A 22,571-nucleotide genomic window follows, 5' to 3' on the forward strand; every position below is an offset into this window, starting at 1 on the left:
CCTTTTCAAAGATGAAGTAAGGGGGTTTTGCTCCCCCTTCTCAGCAAATCACTGTGCATGTTGGGGAGTAGTTTGGAAATTTGTTTTCCCTTCCCTATGAGCAATTTTTTCTGACAACAGTAACAGAGATACATAGCAGCAACAGTGGCAGCCCTCAGCTCATAAGAAGTTGACAGAGAAGCCCACCCCATAATGGGATACAATGAAAAGGCAAGTGTATGAGCCAAAAGGGTTTCTGTAAAGCCAATTAAAGGGTTATAGGGATGTTGAGAAGCTGTAAAAAAAACCCAAACAAATTAGAACCTTGACAATCTCCTCTACTTTCTCCCTCTTGTTTTCAACCTTCATGGTGGGGACAGAGGGTTTCTTGCCCAAATTCTTTAAAATTTAAATGGATTTCTCTGAGTTGAGCTTGCAGAAAAAGTGAAAATTCAGACTAGTTTACATTTTAATCTTATTACTTAGCACGTCCCTACAAAAAAGCATAATGTTTATTTATTTGTGATGAACAGGAGCTGCTTGGTGTTGAGTGCCTTTGAAAATCCAACCATTTTGCTTAGATGCACAAATAGAAGCTCAGATGTTTTGAAGACATGGCTACTTAGTTAGGTGTCCAAATGGGAGCTGTTGTCTCCACAACAGGCAGTGTTCACGTTTCCTGAATTGCGATCTGATCCATTTTCCCACTGCACTTTAGATTTTCAGAACTCTGTAGCAATCAAGTCAATTTACATACTAATACAAAAATTCACTCACCACTTGTCCATTTTGAGGATTCTTATGAGCATATGGAGGTCCCCGGATATGATTCCACATTTGACCAGAAGTCATAGCAAACACAACACACTGAAAAACAGGAGAAAATGTGAAACTTAAAAAGACAAAGGTGTAAAGCCAGATAATTCTATATTAAATTCTCTGGGCCTAATTTTCTTTTGGGCACTGAAACTGAATATGTTTGTTTCACTGGGCATGTTAATTTTAAATTGATGACTCCTTACATGTCCAAACAAAACCATTGCAACTATTAGAAGCTTAGGCTAGGATTTTCAGAAGTGTTCAATGATGGCATAACTCTGCTTACAGCAAAGTCAATGGTAGAAACTCCCATTGACTTCAATGGGATCAGATTCAGACAAAAATTTATAGCTTTAGAAAATTGCACATCTAATAGTTTTATTTTCATATATCTATATCTATCTATCTATATATCTATATCTATATGATTGTACACAAAGAATGTCGCTAGGAAAACATCAGGTTCCTTGATCATGAGATGCTGTTCCAATGAGGACTGCTGAGCAGAGATGGGGGCCACCTAGCCAGGAATGGGGAAGAATATCTCTGATACAGACTGGCTAATCCAGTCAGGGAGCCTTTAAATAAGTTTGATGGGAGCAGGAAATCAAAGCCCACAGGAAAGTCCAGAACATGGAGATCTGGGTGAAGAGTCAGAGTCTGGGGAAGGAACATGGACAATTATAGTAGGAAAAAAGAAAAGACAATACGAAGGGGAATATTGTGGGGAAATCTAATGAACATCTTTGATGCTGTATACTAATGCAAGAAGTATTGGGAATAAACAGGAAGACTAGAAATACTAGCAAATAATCAGAATTACAACATAATTGGCATCATAGAGATTTGATGGGATAATTCACATGGGTAAAATATTGGTAAAGAAGGGTATAACTTGTTCAGGAAGGACAGGCAGAGAATAAACGGAGGTGGTGTTGCCTTATATATCAAGGATGTATACACCTGCACTGAGATCGAGATAGAAGTGGGAAGCAGACCTGCTGAAAGTCTCTGGGTAAGGAGAAAAGGGGTAAAAAACCAAGAGTGATGTCATCATAGGGATCTATGATAGACCATCTAACCTAACGAAGATGAAGAGGTGGATAAGGCTTTTTTTAAAAAACTAACAAAGTCATCCAAAGCTGAGGACTTGGTGGTGATGCGGCAATTCAGCCACCCAGATATGTGTTGGGAAAATAAAATGGCAGGGCACAGATTATCTAACAAGTTCTTGGAATGTATTCCAGACAACTTTTCATTACAGAAAGCGACTAAGTCAGAGCATGTCCTAGATTTGATTCTTACAAATAGGGAGATGACCCTGGCTTAACCAGGAGATTTTCAATGACCTGAATCTCAAAAGAGAGTCATATAAAAAGTGGAAACTAGATCAAATTATGAAGGTTCGGTGTTAAAAAAAACAAACATATGCATGTAGGAACAAAATTAGAAAAGCCAAGGCACAAAACAAGATTAAACTAACTAGAGGCATAACTGGTAACAAGAAAACATTTTACAAATACATTGGAAGCAAAAGGAAGACAGAAGAGGCCCATTACTCAATGAAGAAGGAAAGACAATAACAGAAAATGCAGCAATGGCCAAGTGTTAAATGCTCTTTTTGCGTCAGCTTTTCACCAAAAAGGTTAGCAGTGATCTTACTATTAAGGGTACATCTACACTACCCGCAGGATAGTGATTGATATATCGGTGAACGATTTATCACATCTAGTGTAAACATAATAAATCGACCCCCGATCATTCTGCCGTCGAACCCTATACTCCACCGTGGCGAGAGGCAGAGCGGAGTCAATGGGGGAGCGGTGGCAGTCAACCCCATGCCGTGAGGACACGCGATAAGTCAACCTAATATATGTCAACTTCAGCTACGCTATTCTAGTACTCCCCCACCCCGCCAGTGTAGACCAGGCCTAACATAGTGAACATCAGTGCAAATGGGATATGCTCTGAGACTAAACTAGGGAAAGAACCAGTTAAGAATTACTTAACCTGGATGTCTTAAAGTCAGCAGGCCCTAATGAAATACACCCTAGAATACTCAAGCAACTGGCTGAAGAGATCTCTTAGCCATTAGTGATTATCTCTGAAAACCTGTGAAGGATGAGAGAGATCCCAGAGGGCTGGAAAGGGGCAAATATAATATCTAGCTATAAGAAGAGAATAATGATAACCCAGGGAAATACAGACAAGTGAAATTAACTTTGGTACCTGGAAAGATAATGGAGCAATTACTCAATCAATTTGTAATCACCTAGAAGATAATAAGGGGATAAATAACAGTCAACATGGATTTGTCAAGAACAAATCATGTCAAACCAACCTAATACCTTCTTTGACACCTAAAAAGCTTTGTGGGTGAGGGGAATCAATACATGTGCTATAGTGTGACTTTAGTAAGGCCTTTGATACTATCTCACATGAGCAGTCTCATAAACAAACTTCGGAAATATAGCCTAGACAAACCTACTATAAAGTGAGTGCATAAGTGGTTTGAAAACCACACTCTGAGAATAGTTATCAATGATTCACAGTCAACCTGAAGTGGCATAATCAGTGGAGTCCCACAGGAATCTGTCCTGGCTCTGGTTCTATTCAATATCTTCATAAATGCTTGACATAATAGCAGAAAGAGTACACTTATAAAGTTTGTGGACAATACCAAGCTGGGAGGGGTTGCAAGCACTTTGGAGGACAGAATTAGATTTCAAAATGGTCTTGACAAACTGGAGAAATGATCTGAAATATATAGGCTGAAATTCAATAAGGACAAATGCAAAGTCCTCCACTTAGGAAGGAATAATCAATCACACAAATACAAAATGAGAAATAAATACATAGGAGGGAGTACTGCAGAAAAGGATCTGGGAGTTATTGCTGATCACAAACTAAATATGAGTCAATGAAGTAATACTGCTGAAAAAAGTGAACATCATTCTCAGGTGTAGCAGCAACAGGAGAAAGACACAAGTAGTAAGTCTTCCACTCTACCCAGCACTGACAAGGCCTCAACTAGAGTATTGTGTCCAGTTCTGGAAACCACACTTTGGGAAAGATGTGGACAAATAAAAGGAAGTCCAGAGGAGAGCAACAAAAATGACTGAAGGTCTAGAAAACATGAACTATGAGGAAAGATTGAAAAAAACCTGTGTTTGTTTAGTCTGGAGAAGAGAAGACTGAGGACTGACATGATAATAGTCTTCAAGTATGTAAAATATTGTTATAAAGAATAGAGTGATAAATTGTTCTCTTTAACCACTGAGGACAGGACAGAAGCAACGGGCTTAAATTTCAGCAAGACAAATTTAGGTTAGATACTAAGAAAAAATTCCTGACAGGGTAGTTAAGCACTGAAACAAATTATCTAGGGAGGTTGTAGAATCTCCATCATTGGAGATTTTTAAGAACAGTTTAGACAAAACCCCAAGGGACTCGACTAGATGACTTATCAAGATCCCTTCCAATGCTACATTTCTATGATTCCTTGTCAGTAGAAGGGGCTCATTGTAAATTTCTTAATACTCTTAAGACCAGTCTACACTAAAAATTATGTTAGTATAACTGTATTGCTCAGGGTTGTGGAAAATTCACACCCCTGAGCAAAGCAGTTATACTGTGTGACAGGTTGTAACCTCCAGGGTAGTGTTTGGGAGCTGCGCCCCTTTAACCTCCCAGCTGGGCTGGTGTTTCCTACACTGCTCTTTTGGTGACTCGCAGCCTCTTCAGGACCTGTAGTCACCCAACATAACAGCAGCTGGCACCAAACATCCAAACTGAGTGACCCAGGTGCCTTACTCAAAGATAGGCAGGAGGCAACAGCCAATTTCCCAGCTCCTCCACCCTGCACCCTTGCTGGAGTAAAACCCAAAATTATACTGTCTTACACTGCTCAGGGATCTGTACAAAGTAAGCTCATTAATATATGGTTCACCTTCCCCTCAATGTGGAAAGGGTATGCAATAGCCTTTGCTCACAGAGCTGAGATTCTCCCCAGACACTTTACTTAAAGGCACACTGCATTGGATAACACACAAAAACAAGTTTATTAACTACAAAAAAAAAAGACAGATTTTAAGTGCTAAGTGATAGCAAAGAGATCAAAGCGGATTGTTTATTTACTAGGCAAAAGAGCAAACTAAACTTAAGATATTACAGAGACTGGATTTGAATTAGCAATTTTTCACCCTGAAAGCAGGCTTGCACATTCTAAAGGCACAAGCTGTATTTGCTTTGCAGCTTGGGCTTCCCACGCCCATTCCAAGTTCTTTTCTTTCAGAACTTCTCTCAGGTGTTGAGTTTTGGGGGAGTGAAGAACAACCAATGACGTCCCTATATAAGCTGTTCCATATGGCGGGAACCCTTTGTTTCAAACTTCGTTCCCAGACCAGTTTATGGAAAAATACAGGTACCCAAAACGGAGTCCAGTGTCATGTAGTTTGGTTACATGCCCTTGCAGAGTCATAGCAGCCATTACATACAGGCTGTCTGAAACATTCTTAGGAAGGCTTGCCAGGAGGGGATTAAGCTTCTTCTAAGGCCTATTGTTGTTTTTCCTAATGGCCCATTGTCCTGAATAGTCCTTCACAACCAGTCGTCAAGGATGGAAGCATTTTGCCTAGTGGATGTCACATTTGAAATAAAGATACAAAGTCAATATTTATAACTTCAGATACAACAATGATACATGCATACACGTAGAATAATCATATCAGCAAATCATAACTTTCCAATGACACCTTACATGACCTATCTTGTACAAAATGCATCATAATTACGCATAATCATATCATAATAATACTATGACGAATATGGCGTGTACTGTCACATACTGACCTAACTTCTAGTGTTGATAGTGCTATGTCAATGGGAGGGCTTCTCCTGTCGACATAGCTGCCACCTCTCAGGGAGATGGAGAGCTTACAGTGACAGGAGAAGCTCTCCCATTGGTGTAGATATCGTCTTCACTAAGTACTACAGCAGCACAGCTGCTCCGCAATAGTGCTGAAAGTGTACATAAGCCCTTAGAAAAATATACAATTTTTCTTCAAGTCACCTCAGTCTCTTATCTAATACAAGAGATTTTGAGGCAAGTGCTTATCATACATGTTTGGTTCCCAGTTTCTGCAATGCCATGAAAAAAGAGTTACCACCACAAAAGTCCCTGAAAGAAAGCTTCATCCCTATTTTTAGAAATAATTAGATAAGTCTCCTATGGAACTTTGATTAACTTACCTGTGACAAAGAATTATGGTGGAGTCTGTAGAAAAATGAAATTCCCCATAGGAAGGGACTTGTGAAGTTATGCTTGGAATCCAAGAAAAAAAATGTAATAATGTGCATTACTTCTTGCTGAAGGCAATGCTTCAGAATCTACAGAATAAAAATCATTGTCATATCAGTAATCACTAATGCTATATAAAAAGAGAAAAAGAAGATAATCCAACAAGAAAACAGAACAATAGAAAGTGAAAAATTCTAGTTTACACATGTCTCTATGTTCTCAGTATGGACATTCCACACAAGACCTAAATATTGTGATAGACCCAGGCCAGTTGGGTACAACAGAGTAACAGAAGGCAGATATACTGGCCACTGGATTCGCAGTTTTCTGTTCCCTGACTGACCAGAACAGGGTCTGCTCCAGGCTAATGAGAACATCTGACTCCAATTAACTTGCATAGAGTCAGGTGAGGCCATTAAGTTAATGTGAACACCTGACTCTAATTAAGGCCCTTCTGATACTATAAAAGGGCTCACTCCAATCAGGCTGAGGAGAGCCAGGGGAGAGGAAGTACAGTTGAAGGGCTGAGTAATGAAGACACCCTCAAGCCATTGGTAAGGGTGAAGAAGAGGGAAGCGGGAGAGCTGTGGGGAAGTGGCCCAGGGAAACGTAGTAACTCTGGCAGTGAAAGGTCGGCTGCCAACAGCTGCTGCCATTAGGATCCCTGGGCTGGAACCCAGAGTAGAAAGCAGCCCTGGGTTCCCCACAACCCGCCACTACAGAAACACCTCCTGGTAGGGGAAGATAGACCCTGTCAGGACAGGAGGCTAAACTATTATGGAATAAACCCGTAGGGACAACAAAGACTGAGGGAGTTCTCTCACCAACCTCCTTGCTGGCTTATGATGAAAAGGGCTCAGTAGACTGTAACCCTGGCCCTAGAGAGAGAAGGGCTTCATGGAGAGTCGCAGCGAGCCTCTGAGGCTAGCATAAATCGCCTGGAAGCGCGGGACCCACAGGGACAAGGTCGGAGCTCTGCCACAATAGGTATAGCTTGGCTGAATGACAATGATTAAATAACAGGACATAATAACATTCTACAAGAATTAAAGCAGCAAGCTCAACAAGGAATTAGACCCCGCCATCCCACTGACTTCAGTGGTGCTACTCACAGTACTTAAAAGTTAAAAACATGCAAGATCAGGGCATTAAAATAAAAGACTGGTTTAGGGGAGTCACACCAGAACATAATAGGTTCCTACAACACATATTAAAAATGTTTAGCAAAAATCTGGCTCTTACTTATTTTGGCTAAATAATTTAGGTATGTTAAGGGCTTTTTCATATATTTTATCAAAATGTAGATATACATTGATATCAAATTAAAGTTTACTGCCATTAGTGTAGAAAGAGATAAAGTCCCAACAGGTCTTAATCCAGTTACCAATGCTCAGCACCTCTCTGTATCAGATGTTGAATATGGGGGGTACTATGCTTCTATGGCTGGAGAAAAAGAATCAACAGTTATTTTCATGTCTTGCTAACCTGCCAAGAGATTTCTATTGTGATTCCACTGATGAGTCATGAAGCCATGAAGATAACAAGGAAGTTGAGATTGAAGATAAGAGCACAAAAGGGAGGCGAGAAAGGCATAGGAGGACAAAATAATTCAACTTAGAGTAAAATATTTTTATATTTTACATTTTTCTGAATATATCTCTCAACGGAAAGCTACACCACAGATCTCTAGTGCTTATGAACTCTGTTATATAAATTCAGAAATATAACTCCTCACAATGTAATAATTTCCAACAGAAAGAAGTCCATAAGGTAGTTTGTCCTTCAAATGTAGACCAACTTATTCACAGTAACTGAACTAAAATTTACTAATATTAATAAAATGCTGGGTCCTCCAAACAGCCTCTCTCAATAATGAAATCTACATTTCAATGCACTATGATCTGGATCAACCATTCCCATGGCTGGCCTCCTAGGCTGCCCACTTTTCTCCTGGTATGCCCAGTCTCCGCCCCCTCCGTCTCTGTGTATCCAGGCCTTTAGAATGCCTTCTATGGGGTTCAAATGAAGAAGAAGGTGGTGCATGCAGGAGGGAGAAGAGCCATTCAAGGGGGATCCACTCCCTGAACAGATTCCAATGGCAGAATGTGCATGTTTTCTCTTCATCTGTTTTATTTCCAGTTAAAATTAAAATGTATTCTTTCTTAATAAAAACTAATTTGACACAGTACAGGGTTTAATTTAAGAGCTGAATGATTCAAAATGTTTTTGTTACCAGCAAGGACTGAATCTGACAAATAAACCAGGCAAGATGACCCACAGTCTGGTACAGACTATGTAAAGTCTCACTTTACAGACCATTTCTAGTGAAAAAAGGATGCAAAGGCTACAAATATAAATCTTGGCAAAAGCATTATTGGGTGGTCAAATCCAGAATTTTGAAATAATTAAATCTTGTAGCCTTGAAATATGTACACAAAAATTAGGCAGCATGGGGCTACTTATACTATTCTGTATAAGCCTACCAGATCTTCTTTCTGTATAGAATAAAATATCACTTTTCCTTCACATATAAATAGGAGCCACCTTTTGTCTTTCCAAGCAGGGAATTTTGGTTTGCACAGGCCATGGCAACTTAAAGTTTGACTCCAGTGTTAGAATGTCTAAAATATTTTACAACACACAGGATGCTTAATGTGCTTATCCTATTGAATAAGTAGTTTTAATCATTCATCTATAAATCTGAAGCAATGAGTGAAAAAATCTGATGAACATAAAAGTAAGCATAAAATGAGAGGTTTCACTGTGAAACTGCATCATAGAAATTTGAGATGGAAAAGACATTCAGATCGTCTAGTCCTTTATCAATGTAGCATTGTTTTCTACAGGATATTTTCTAGGGCATTTTGTCCAGTCTGAAGGTTTAAATGTCCCAAAAGCAGGGCTTCCACCACTTCCCTTAACTGACCATTTAATACTCCTATACTCGCTTTCAGTAATTTTTTCTTTGATATTCAAGCTCATTTTGTCCTTTATATTCATTTCATTACTGCCATAACCAATGTGTCACTAAATTCTCTTTATCATTGGCATTTATATGCTTCAAAACTTTGTAAAATATACAAACAGAATACTATATTCCAAGCACACTCTTAATGTTTATAAATATTATACATTTATATTTGATACTTCTGATTATTTGTAGCTCCAAATCACATTGGCCTCTTTTTGTTTCTATATGGCTGTACAATCTGGCAGATAGGATTTTCAAACACACCTAAGGGTTTATCTAATTTGCTCCCACTATCATCCCTAGGTCTGTGCCAGAATTATAGCTTCCCAGGTTTCTCCCTCCCACTAAATAACACAGAAGTTTGTGATTTGTCTTACACATTTATATTTGTATTCTCATCCATCTGTGGAACAATTTGTATGCAAAATGTCTGCCTCCTGTGCATCTTGGGAGCTCTGTCAAAATGTTACCATGACAGTTTGGCAAGAGGAGAAGGAGAACTCTTCAGGGTGGGCTGTTTTTCCCTTGAGTGCTGTAAGAGCTCCTCAGCTGGTAACCTACCTATACTAAGCTCCAGCAGACCTGGAACTCTGCTTTGGCAAACCTTCCCAGCAGCAGCCTTAGGCTTAGCCCTACCCATTTTGGACTCTCAAGAGCCGCTCCTCCCCTAATTCTTTTCACTTACTGCTTGCTACATGACACTTAAGGAAGAAAAGAAGCTTAGAGCCTAGTTGTGGCAGCAGACAGCTGAGACACTGGGGAGCTTTTCAGGCTGAGCTAGTTTGGTCTGTGACAAGAAGAAGGTTTGTAGCAGAAGCAGGCTGTTAGGGATTGTAAGTAGAGTTTCTCTTCTATTCTTGCTCCTCCCCCCCCGCACACACACATATTTTTGGGGTTTTGCCATGTAATTTAGGCCTGATGTGTCACTTTGTACAAGAGTCGTTGGCTATGTTTAACAAGTAGCACTGTAAAAAGTACCAACTATCTATGAGGTTATTAAAAACTGCCATAGGCTTGAAAGACCAATTTCTGTGCCTTTTGAAGTTAATTAAAATTCTTGTGTGCTTACACAATGCAAAGCACCTCACTAGAGTCCCCTAGTAGGTTACGAACAAACAGAATACTGGAGATATTGGTGCCATCAGTAGCACAGGAATAATAAAAATTAATGATGCATTCATGAACTTTGAGAAATACAAGTTTTAATAACATTTGTCTATTTTAAAAAGGTAATAATTTAAATCAAGGGGTGACTCAGATGCATCAAGGTATCATCATCTAATTTCTTCTATATTCAGTAATTTAGCAACTCATTTTACAACTATTCTTTTCCCAGAAAAGCCATCAGTTCTATTCAGCTCAAATTTGCCTCTGTGGCTCATGGAAGCTATAAAAGCTATACAGTTGCAAGCACTGTACTCAATTTCTAAGCAGTAGTTAACCACTCATAAGTGGCCTAAGCAGAAGACAGATAGTTCAAGGCCAGAGAGCTGTGGTGCACAAGCAAAGGGTAGCTCATTTACAGTGTATGAGCTCTTCTACCAGCACTTCATAAGGTATGTCTACACTGCAATGTAAGATTGGGCTCACACTCAGGCTCAAGCCTAACCCCCCTTCCATCCACACACAAATCATGCTAACCCAGGGTTGTACCCAGGGTCACAGAACCCTGCAGGCAAGCAAGGTCTATGCCCAGATCAAGTACTGCCCCAAGATTCGAGCCCTATCACTTTGCAGCGTAGACACAGCCTTGCTTGACTCAGGTCCTGGGAGTCGTGCAAAATGTATCCTACAATCCCATGGGCCAACTTCCTTTGTCCTCTTTATACCAAGAATCTTAAATCTACTCTGTTGAAAATGGAAGCAACCACTCTACTGCAGCCGCTCAGTGAGTCAGCATTAACCCCTCCATCGTCTTCTGACCACTGAGCTACAAACACCATCAGAGAGCCTTCTGTGTTTGCATTGGAGATTGAACAGAAGAAGCCTTTTGCAAATTGTGCTGCTTCATGGTCATGGGAGCACAGCCTGATCTCTAGTGCAAGGCCAGCAAAAATGTGGACTTTACTAAGAGTACCAGAAATGACCATGCATACTAGCAAATAATGAAGCTGGAAGTTTTGCAAATTTACTGGACCAGTGACCAATGCAAGGAGCAGATTAAGTCGCTCAGAACTGAGTATCAGAAAACCAGCACAGGAACTGATGTCAGCCAGCAGCAGAGGATTCTGGGTCCATACCCGGAGGAGCTGATATAACGCCCCCCCCCAGGAAAGACACAGATTTTTGCTAGGGCCATTGTAGTTTCTTAAAAATAAGAACATGATATTGTCATGCCTGTAGATAAGTGCCTCTGTAACCATTTACAATCTATTGAGCTTCCTGGAAACAGTGAACACTGTGAGTGTGTTTGGGGAAAAATGTGTTGCTTCATAAATCTAGTCCATTTCAGTTACAGGTAGTCCATGAAGTCAAGAGGTGACAATCATTTGTTCCAAATATGAGTATGGTTTGAAATTTTGTCCAGCAATATGCTGAGGGCGAGGAGGAGGAAGTCTTTGGATTTCAACATGTTTACATGTAGTCATAACAGGTTAAGCAGTGTCGAAGCTAACACATCATCCTGTTGAATCCCGCATGATTTCTGACCCAATCCTGGGAGCTAACAGCTAAGTGCTGATAACTTTTGCTGAAGCAGGAACTCCATATAGATAGTCATATTTTGGGAAGGACATATTTCCATAGGCCACCTTGGTAGCTGACCATACCACACCACTCAGTTATGCTGTTCGGTCACTATATGTTTGAATTCTTCATCTGCATACCCTGCAGGTTTCCCACCAGCAGCTTCAAATAACATCTCCCTTTGCCAGTTGGGCATCACAAGCAGTGTGATGTCCTCCAAAATGTGGAAGGCTTGAAATCGTACAAAAAGCTTTTGTAGCACTACCACTGACAGAAGTTTCTTCCAGCTCTGCTCCCCAAACCTAAATAGTTTTGCAATCTTCTAAAATAAAAAAAAGCAGCTTTGCATTTTTTAAACTTACCATTGTGCCTGCAATTCTTTCATTGTGATTAACCAGGCTGTGTCCAGGGAGCTTCTGTGCTCTATGGCATCCTTCTTACAAAATATTAAAGTTCAGTTTGTAAATGTATCATTTTATGTCCTTGAAATTCCACAAATATTTTTTTCCTATGTTGCTGAAGTAAGCTATTTGAGACAATAACCCTCTGTGTTTTGTCCTGTTCCAGGCCCCTCAAACTTTGCTGGCTGCAGTACCTCCTCAGCTTTCCCACTCTGTAGCAGAAATGGGCCAATGTAGCTTCATGGACTGTTCCAAGAGGAAGCGTTTCCATGATGAATTTATGGTTGAAGTTTTGGAGAGGGCCAACAAGCAGATCCAGTAACAAAGACAGAGGGACAGCATGCTGCAAAGCAAGAGAAAAGCTCAGGTTGGCTGCACAGCGTGAGGACAGGGTTTCAGCATGGGAGCAGGAACTTACCTCATAGTTCTGGGAACAGGAATGGAGTGTAAGGGAGGGGGATAGAGCTCAGCAGAAAGACCTGTTTGAGTGGCTCAGATCACTAATGACTACACCAGTAACAGCTCCTGCTGCATCACTCATAACACAGCTTGACTCCCCTGTGTGCTACCCTGTGCGGCAGTCCAGAAGCAGCATGGAAGACTCAATGGCTGGGTGGCCCATGCAATTGGGCCCCGTGAGTGGCTGGGCAGGGCAGCTTTGCCCCATGCAGCCCTCCATATTGATCTCTCTCCTGCAATGTCACATACATGGCAAATGGGGAAAAGAAGGGAAAGGAGAACAGGCATAGCCAAGCGGTGCTTCCCCATATTGGGGTGTCACAAGCTAAAGGGGAGGACTCGTGACCTCCCCACATGTCTCCTCTCTGCCCCGTCCCTTTCACTCCCCACCCGGGCCTGCTGCTTGGGTGCATTTGACCCTGCATGCCTCCCTGATGCATTGTCTCTGAGAACAGTTGGCCTGGGGACATGCGATGGTAGGGGGCTTGTGTCTTGTCCATGGTTTCACTATTTGCACTTGTTCATGCACTTTGGGTTTTTATTTATTTATGTTTTTATTTTCTGTAAGGTTCCATTGTCCATTGTCCATTCTCTGACTGCTTCACATCATATGATGTGTATTCAAAATAATAAAGGTAAACACATGATCAGGGACAATTAGGAATTAGTACACAAAAACTATCCCTCAACATAATTACCTATAGCAATTCATACTTTAATCACTTCCTTACATCAATCCTTACTGTGAATAACCTCCCAACCCCTATTTCGTAAGTGGCTATGTCATTCTTAAGTACATTGCATGGCACTAAAACCGCCACACACATCCCCAAGCACCCTACTCCTCCCCACAATCAGTGAGTTCCCATACCCCCACCCCCACGCATGTTCATAAAGGTACTATTTTCCTTCTTCCATTGAGCCATGCAAATCCATAATGAGGGAGCACAAAGCATCCCTGTCTCCTGTTATCTGGGGGCATGCAGCTCCAGCTGTGTAGGTGCACTTTGTGGCTGAGCGTGCCCATTCAGAGGCCACTCACTGTCATAGGTCCATTCAGGGGGAAATGGCTCACCTCTGGCTTCACAAACATTGTGAAGAACACAGCAAGCCATAGTGATTGAGACAGCACTGATGACACTGGCATCCAAATAGGTCTGTAAACATCTCAAATGGGATTTCAATCTGCCAAAAGCACATTCAGCATCTATTCTGCACCTGTTGAGAGTGTAATTAAGACATCTTATGCCAGGGCCTCTAAAATCAGGGTACGGTTTTAAAACCAAGGCAAAAGGGGGAATGAGGGGTCCCCCAGAATAATGGCGGGGATAGTAACTTCATTTATGACAATGTCATTTGGTGGGAATAGTATCCCAGCTTGTCCATGTATGTAGACTCTTGATCAGAGGAAAACACTGGCATTATGAACTTTTCCAGTGCAACCTACGGACAGCTTCATAAATTACACTCTGTGGTCCTCAAGGGCCTGCATAACAATGGAATAGCACCCTTGCAGTTTCTGTGCTCCTTGAGGAGGGCAAACTATGGCACACAAGTTCCATCAATGGCCCCAGAACACTTTGGAAACCCCATTCTCTCAAAGCCAGAAATTACTTCAGGCATATATTTTTTGTCTTCCACCTTGGGATAAACCACACACCTAATTGCCTCAGAAACCTCCATGACCACTTTACCCACAGTTGACTTTCCAACACCAAACTGATCTGCAACAGCTTCCACACGGCGATAGCATGGCTTATAGACTGGCAGAGGTGGCCCCATGCTTGTGTCTTTATGCTGAAGGGTCAGGACAAGTTGCTCAGAAATCTCCAGAAATTGAGCTTTCTTCACGCAAAAGTTCTAGATCCACTGTTGGTCATTCCAGGTCTTTGTGATGATAGAGCCCACCAGTCTATGTTTGTGGCCCTGCTCCGGAAGCATGGTCTACATAGGGGGCATCAGAGACTGTACAAAGTATATATAGAAGCATCAGCCAGTTTCAGTATTCCTCTTCCTCTGCCTTCTCCTCCTCCTGCTCCCTCATAAGCTGTGCCTGGTGGATCAGAAAATGCTGCTGAACTGTCCATTAGCATCTCACAGAAGCTCTGCCCATTCCCTGGCACAGGAATGAACACCCAAGCAAGATAATTCTTCAGAAAGTGCCTTCTCCATGTTTTTGGCTCTGGTAGCTGTCATTGACCAAAAATGACTGCTCGACAGAATGTGTTGGTAGGCTGTTCAAGTTTCCTGTAATGTGCAGAGTGGACACTCTGGTTTTCTGACCATGCACCACGGTCAAAGGGCTTGAGTGAACACATTTCAGGTGGGCGCTAGAGAGTCTGGGATATGACTCAGCTCTGAGTATTGCAGGGTGGATGTCAGAGCCCCAGGTTCAAGTTCAGGTTACAAAATTCGTAATTTAGGGTTAACACTCAGTGTAAACACTCAAGCCCTGGGTTCTCTTACCCAAGGTAAGTTGACTCGAGTTCGACTGATGAATAGCTTACATTGCACTGTAGACAACCTTAGTGGCTCTGAAAGTCCTTCAGTGTGCCAGACAATGTTTTATTAAAAACTATGGTCATGTTTTATTTTTTGGCATTTGCTGGTTGTCACTGGAATTACTAATTTCTGTGTTGTTGTTTCCCCCACTCTCCCCTAGCTGAAATGTTAAGGAAAAATCCTACTTATTTGTCCTTCTCCAATTAAAACAATAAGATCTGAGAAAGAAAAACAAAACATGGAGTGGTTTACATGAGGTGTATAGAGTGGTTATAAAACAAACAAATCAAATAAAATATAATTGAGACTTCTGATAACAAGCCACTGAACTTCTACTGAGCCAGAACGTGCAAACACCATGTGCTAACAAAATCAGGCACATATAATTATGTTCTACTGTCATTCTAAAATGATAGTGCTTCTCAAATTAAGACAAGACAAAGATTTTAGGCCAAATTCTGCTCCGATACACAAAAAGTGAAAATCCAGATGTCCATTGCAAGGGACAACAGAACATGTCCCTATATCCTTCCATTATGAAGGATAATCCAGCACAGATGTAAAACAAAAATATATATTTTTTCCTCTTTAGTTTTATACACTGGTGATCTGGATAACTCTGACTAGGCAAAGTCAGCATCTCAGACTACCTCCCTACTTACTGTAAGAAACCATACAAACCAGGAGATCACTTTCACACATCCCACCCCCTCCAGATTAGGTTAAGAAAAAGGTTTAACTCCTTTAATGCAATTTTTCACACTGGAAAGATCTAACTAATGCAATACTTTTAAGTCTGTGTAGTATAAAAATGGCTTCAAAGAAGGATATGATTTGGTGTGAAGAATAATTTAAATGTTCTTAAAAAAAAAAACCCTCACACGCATCACAACAAAAGACCCAACAAATCACAAATTCACATGTCTCCTCTTTGAGGATACTACTGGATTGGAGAAGGAATTTTCAAAAGGCAGTCAGAAAAACTGTTAACTATTTTTTTTTAATTTGAGCAGAGTTGCAAAAACTAAGGTTTGAAATTAGCTCCATTTCTTCTTCAGCTCTGCATCAGCTTCAAAAAAGGCTGCCGATGGTGACCAGGCATAACTGTCAAATTTCCCATCTCAAGTGAGAGCTGTCTGCAGATGTTATATCTGTTGCCAGGTTGCCCCAAATAAATTAGCTTTTAAATGTCCTAAAGAGAAAAATGTGCATGAGACAGACTATTTTTGAAAATGTTTACTAATTATTTATATGCTTCATAACTGCTTCAGTAGTTCTGTAAGGATAATTTAGGCATGACTCACCACATTTATCTAGACACTGTCTATTGCCATCTTAACATTCCCTTTTCAAGGCCTTTTATGAAAAAGTAGTTGACTATTTTAATATTTATTAAGCACCAATTAAAAATACCAAGATGCATAACTACAATGCACTTTAAGATGTATATACATCATTAGTATTTATATAGAACCTAAAGTGTGCTAGGCATTTACAGAACATAGACAAGAACTTGTACATACCCTAGACAGCTTGCAACTCAAGGTCCTAGTCCTGCAAAAGGATCTGCTAATGTAGAAACTTATGTTCATGTGGAGTTCTATTGAAGTCAAAGGGATCCCAGGCAACTGTATGAATCAGTGCTGGAAGATCCCATTGCAGGATGGAGATTTATGTTTAGATACAGCATAGAACAAACAAACAAAACCAGTAAAAAGTAATTTGAATGGGATAAGGAAGAAGAGACTGAGCTGTCATCTCAATCATTTTCGTCTTCATCAATGTGTTAGCTACACATGCTAAACTGATTGTCATTAGATACAGAATTAGTGGTGTGCATTACTCAACTATATCCTGTCGTATGTTGTTGCTTATATGTACGTAATTACATACTCGGCTTGACAAATTCACTTACCAGGGCAAGTCATAAGCCACCATGTTTTTCATATTTGGCTATCAAAATATGATTAAGAAAAATAAAATTTACAGTCCTTATGATTGTAAAGCTTACTTTCTAAAGCTGCTGTAAGGGGAGGAAGTGGTCCCCTTCACTCTTTTCCCCCCCTCAAGCCTCTTCTACAAGGACTATGGGGAAGAGAGTGGTTTCTGGTACTCTCTCACATTCCTGATATCCATCTTTGGTCCTCCTCTTCTGTGAATATATCCAATATTTGACTCTGCTACTGATCATAGTTTTGCCAAGCAGCAGCTGGATAAAGTTAACCGGATTCTGTCAATCACGGCTGCCAAAAGGATTAGGAATATCAATAGTAAAATTTAGAAAAGTCTTGTTAAATTCACTCTATTACTACTTAGCAAAGCTATCAATGGAAGGAGAATCATGGTATTTGTCTTTCTACAGACTCAGGAAGATATTATTGCAATATTTACCTTTTCACATTTGGATTTGATCCTGTCTGAAATGACAAAAGGCCTTAGAGTTAAGCACAACTAGGAACCTGTCTATGATATAATTTATAATCATGTGAGTGAAGACTACTAAACCAGGATCAGAAATTTAAGTGTGGATAATCACTAATAGGATTACCATTTAGCCATTTCAAGAAACATTTTTTTCTTTAGACTTCTAAACTTCCTTAATCTTGCACAATCTCTAAGAGAACCAAGGTTAAAAAATGGATTCTATTTATGTCTTTCCACGGTACTGGACTAACTCTCTGTTTCAACTACAGACTTTCAACCATAATGAAACAATAACTGCACATTTATGGAGTAAAAAAAAATTCAAGCTGGTGATGTGTGTGTAGAGAACACTGGTATAGGAAATTAGAATAAAATATATTACTGACTCCAGAAAGAGACTGTCTGACACAGTAAATTTAACATGGAAGCTGCCAAGCTGTCCTGCAATGGCTCAAGAGCATGAGTACCAACCTCAGGGAAGACTACTAAGAAGCAGGGCACAAACCCCAAATTGGTTGTTAGTTTTATATTTATATTTCACCAACCAAATACCAAGTGTAAACTCCTCAGGCACTATAACAGCCTTAATGTGGAATCACAGACAGCCCTCTTGGGTACTCTGTCTTGCCACCCAGGTAAGCCTACCTCTGCGACTTCGTAATAGATGGTCCCTTACACCACAAATCACAGCAATATTGAGGTTACTTCCAGTCCTCAGAGACTAGTCGCTTACCCCAGGTCAATGGCACCTTAGATCTCAGACCAAAGACAATGCTTGTAGCCAATCAAGTAGGAAAAGGAATCAAGAGAGATAGTCACAGGGTTAAAGCAGGTAAACATACATACACAAATGAGTTACGATCTTAAGTTCAAAAGCTAATTGTAGCTTCTATAATAAGCAAACACTATATGTCCTTTAGGGCTAAACCGGCTTAGCAACTGAGGATCCCTTGCTTATGCCTAAAAACCTTGCGCCCCCCACCCCACACCCCATTCCCCCAGATTTCAAGCAGCATAGAGAGCCAGTTCCTTCTTATTAGGGGTTTTTATTCCCTTCCCACCCCTCATCCCCATCCCCATGTGCTCTCAGCTGTGAATTCTGCTGATGGGAGGAATTCACTTTTATGACTTCTCTTCACGGGGGGAAAGAGCCAAACAACAAAGTCTTTTATTCTCTTTAATGTTTCACAGTAGTCTGTCTGGGTTGATGGGCCTTCCTCATTGGCGAGGACATAAAACCTTCTGTTGGAGACCAAATCTTTACAGTAGTTAATATCTTCCTCCGGTCTGGTGATTTACAATCACAGAGGCTTACAATACAGATGCTTAAATATTAACTTACAATGTGGATCACAGATTTTATCAGTGAGATTAATGCATGCAGCAACTCACAAACATCCCATAAAGTTTGAACACTAAACACATTCTTATAATTCTAATACCTGCTTTAACAATACTAACATACATGTGAGCCAGACAGATTCCAGCTATGTATTTGTCCACGTTCAGTTGAGACATGAGAGATTTGGCATGAGCTGGTGCTTTGTGTGCCAGTGTCACAGAAGCATTTAGTCCATTAAAGAGATTGCACATGCTTATGGTTCAAGTTCTAACTCGAAAAATATTTATTGCATATTGCTGTCTTGTAAAAAACTTTCTGCCACGGTGTGAATTAGAATCTATTTTCTTAAAGACCTATTTTTGTTGTGCTGTTACAGTAGGCCAATAATTTAAGTAATCCTTGTTGTGGAATTTAATTAACTGTGATAGTAATTAGGCTGCAGTGCCTCAGAAGTTTAGGCTCCCTCACTAGCATACCTAAAATAATTTTAATAAAAATGGTGGCAATATAGAAATAACACACATGAAATTAGTACAAAATACAGAAAGCCCAATTTTCTTTGGTACAAAAAGAGTCAGAATTGGGGACTGGAGCCTAGGATCCCTCAGACGAAATTCTGGCCCCACAGAAGTCAGCTGGAGTTTTGCCATTAACTTCAATGGAACCAGAATTTTAGCCCTAGATTCTGTTCCCATTTCAGCCATTATCTCTCTTTACAATGAAGCACAAAGGGTTGCCCCAAACTAGACCCCTTCATTTACTACACCCTATTCCTTGCTAAAATATGTGGGGAGGGCTATCATCACTTTTTCCTTTTTAAAAATGTATGTATGTACATATTTATGGTTTTCTGTCCCCTGTTGCAGTAAAACAGACTCATCTGGAAAGAGAACTTGAAGTTACTTATCAGCAACCATAATTCAAGGATGAGGCCTTTGTATATTCATACTTCTGAGATCGAGGAATTTGCACTGAGAATTTGCTTTAATACCTTGCTACATCATCTCTATATAAATGAATACTACAAGGGTCCTCTAGTGACGTAACGTTCCAGAGATGCTGGGCAATTTCAGCTCCCATTTTTGATTGATTCAATGGAAGCTGCTGATACTTAGTGACTCTGAAAATTAAGCAATAGGTGTCTGTCTCTCAAATTTTTCCCCTGTCAATATTTGTGCCATTGTTTGGGAAGGAAAGAAGTTAGACTTTTTGGAGAGCAGTTACCAACATGCTCTACTTATTGTTTTCCATCCTCACTCGCTGGGTCATAACTAAAATTGAGATTATAAACTATTCGTGGCAGAGACTCTTTTCTGCCAAACCTCCTATAGCCTTTTGGGCACTATCAAATTATAAATCAATGAACCACAATAAAGTGTGAGAGGTAAAAACAAAATTGTTTGTTAATTTCCTTGATGTCTTAGAATATGGTAATCTAAATCAGCTCATTGGTTCTGTTTCAGTTTTCTCTCAAAAGCTAATTTTATCTAACCATCTAAATTTCTTCTCTCTTATGTTGAAAACAGAGATTTTTTTAAAGTAAGGAGTTATTCAGCTATTTGTAAATATAATTTTAGCCCTTTCTTCATTTATTAATAGATTCTTTCTTTGGATCATTTTCTCATTCATATATTTATAAAAACCTTTTTATTCCCCTTAGCCTTATTATATAAAGTTACTCATTCCATCTCCACATTAACTACTGTCACTGCCTTGACTTTTTTTAAAAAAGTTGCTGCAATACAGTGGCAATAATGGCCACTTGAAACCTTTGCAATATTTTCGGTTAAAATACAACTCTACTAACCCAAGTTAAGAACATAAGAGCTGCCATACTGCGTCAGACCATGATTCATCTTGCCCAGTATCTTGCCCATACCAGAGCTTTAAGGGAAGCATACAAAACAGAGCATGTGGTACACAGGCTGATTTCAGAGATGGGTTACATACTACAGTTAGTAGCTCTGCAATTTCATATTTGAGTTCCTCCAGAACTTTTGGGTGAATACCATCTGGTCACTGTGACTTATTAAAGTTTAATTTATCCATTTGTTCTAAAACCTCTTCTATTGATGCATTAATTTAGGACAGTACTTTAGATTTGTTGCCCAAAAAGAAATGCTCTAATGTGGGTGTTTCCCCCCACATCCTCTGCAGTGAAGACCAATGCAAGTAATTCATTTAGCTGGTCTGTAATGACTTGCCTTCCTTGGGACCTACTTTGTCGCTAGTGGCCCCGCTGCCTGCTTGACAGGCTTCCTGCTTCTGATGTACTTTAAATATTTTTGTTAGGTTTTCTTTCTTTAATAAGTTGCTTCTCATATTCTTTCTTGACCTGCCTTATTATACTTAACCTGCCAAAGTTTTTGCTCCTTCCTATTTTCGACATTAGGATTTGATTTCCAAATTTTAAAGGACTCCTTTTTACCTCCAACAGCCTCTATTTCTCTGCTGTTTAACTATTGTGACATTATTTTGGTCCCCCTACTTGTTTCTGCAATTTAGTCTGGGTCTCTATTATGTTTTTTTAAGTGGTCTCCATGCTGCCTGCAGGCATTTTACCCTTGTGGCGGCTCCTTTTAATACCAGTCTAACTAGTGTCCTCATTTTTGTGTCATTTCCCTTTTTGAAGTTAAATGTTACTGTGCTGCGCAGGGTTTGGGTGTGTGTTTTACTCCCTCCAAAGACACTAAATTTAATTTGATTATGGTCACTATTACCAGACAGTTCAGCTAGTTACATCATGTACCAGATCCTGTGCTCCATTTAGAACTAAATCACGAATTGCCTCTCTCCCCTTGTGGGTTCCAAGACTAGCAGCTCCAAGAAGCAGTCGTTTATGGTGTCTAGAAATTTCTCTGTACCATACCCTAAGGTGACATATATTCAGTTAATATGAGGATAGTTGAAATCACCCATTATCATTGAGTTTTCTGGTTTTGTAGCCTATCTAACCTCCCTTAACATTTCACAATCATTGTTACCATCATTGTCAGCTGATCAGTAGCATATTTCACCAACACTGGAGCTAATTATTATTAACTAATGAATTTGTAAATATATACCTCCCAATTAGCAATGTTTGCCACCCATCAGACTTAGCCCAGCTATTCATAATATCAGTCTATATTTAATATTGTCTCATTCTGACAAACATATTACTGTAGTACTTTCTAAATTACTATGCAAGTAGCATTTACACCTTGTCATTGCATACAAAAATTTAAAAACTAGTACAATAGTATTGAAATGTTAAAAAATATCAGTATTAAATGTTGGCATACCAGAGCTGCCATTGCCCAGCCAGTCTTGTTGTATATGAACTCCAAGTTATTTCTTCGCAAGTACAGCAAGCCACCAACAAGTGACACTAAAAGAGCCAGTGCAATAGTGCCTGAGTAGTTTGGAGGCCTGAATACCCTAATCTGCAGGGGAGGGGGGGAAGAAAACAAAAGCATCAATTATTCTTCCACTTTGTGACAAATAGAAGTGAGGCATTGCGCGCACGCACGCACACAACACACACGCACACGTAACCCGTCTACTACTCAATGCACAATATTATCTATGTACTTGTACAGAGAATACGTATTGATGATAGGGAATATTGGTAACACTGTCACACAGCTGGGACTCAATATCTGACAGACTTGGGAGAACCCATCCCCTTTCCTTTTTCCAGTCCCCATT

General features: G+C 40.0%; 1 protein-coding gene across 5 annotated transcripts in view; it reads right to left on the reverse strand.

Annotated features, from left to right (window-relative positions):
• The window catches only part of TUSC3 (tumor suppressor candidate 3), a 307,969-nt gene that overhangs the window by 139,160 nt on the left and 146,238 nt on the right, over positions 1-22,571 (reverse strand). For 3 of the 5 annotated variants that reach the window (XM_038399600.2, XM_043513758.1, XM_043513759.1), the window contains exons 5-6: positions 22,166-22,306; positions 757-846 (exon numbers count right to left, since the gene is read on the reverse strand). In XM_038399600.2, the coding sequence (XP_038255528.1) occupies positions 757-846; positions 22,166-22,306 (231 nt within the window). The remainder of the gene's footprint in view (positions 1-756; positions 847-22,165; positions 22,307-22,571) is intronic. The other 2 variants (XM_043513761.1, XM_043513760.1) reach the window with 1 other exon arrangement.

Source organism: Dermochelys coriacea, chromosome 4 (genome assembly GCF_009764565.3).
Source record: "Dermochelys coriacea isolate rDerCor1 chromosome 4, rDerCor1.pri.v4, whole genome shotgun sequence".
NCBI classification, from domain to species: Eukaryota; Metazoa; Chordata; order Testudines; family Dermochelyidae; genus Dermochelys; species Dermochelys coriacea.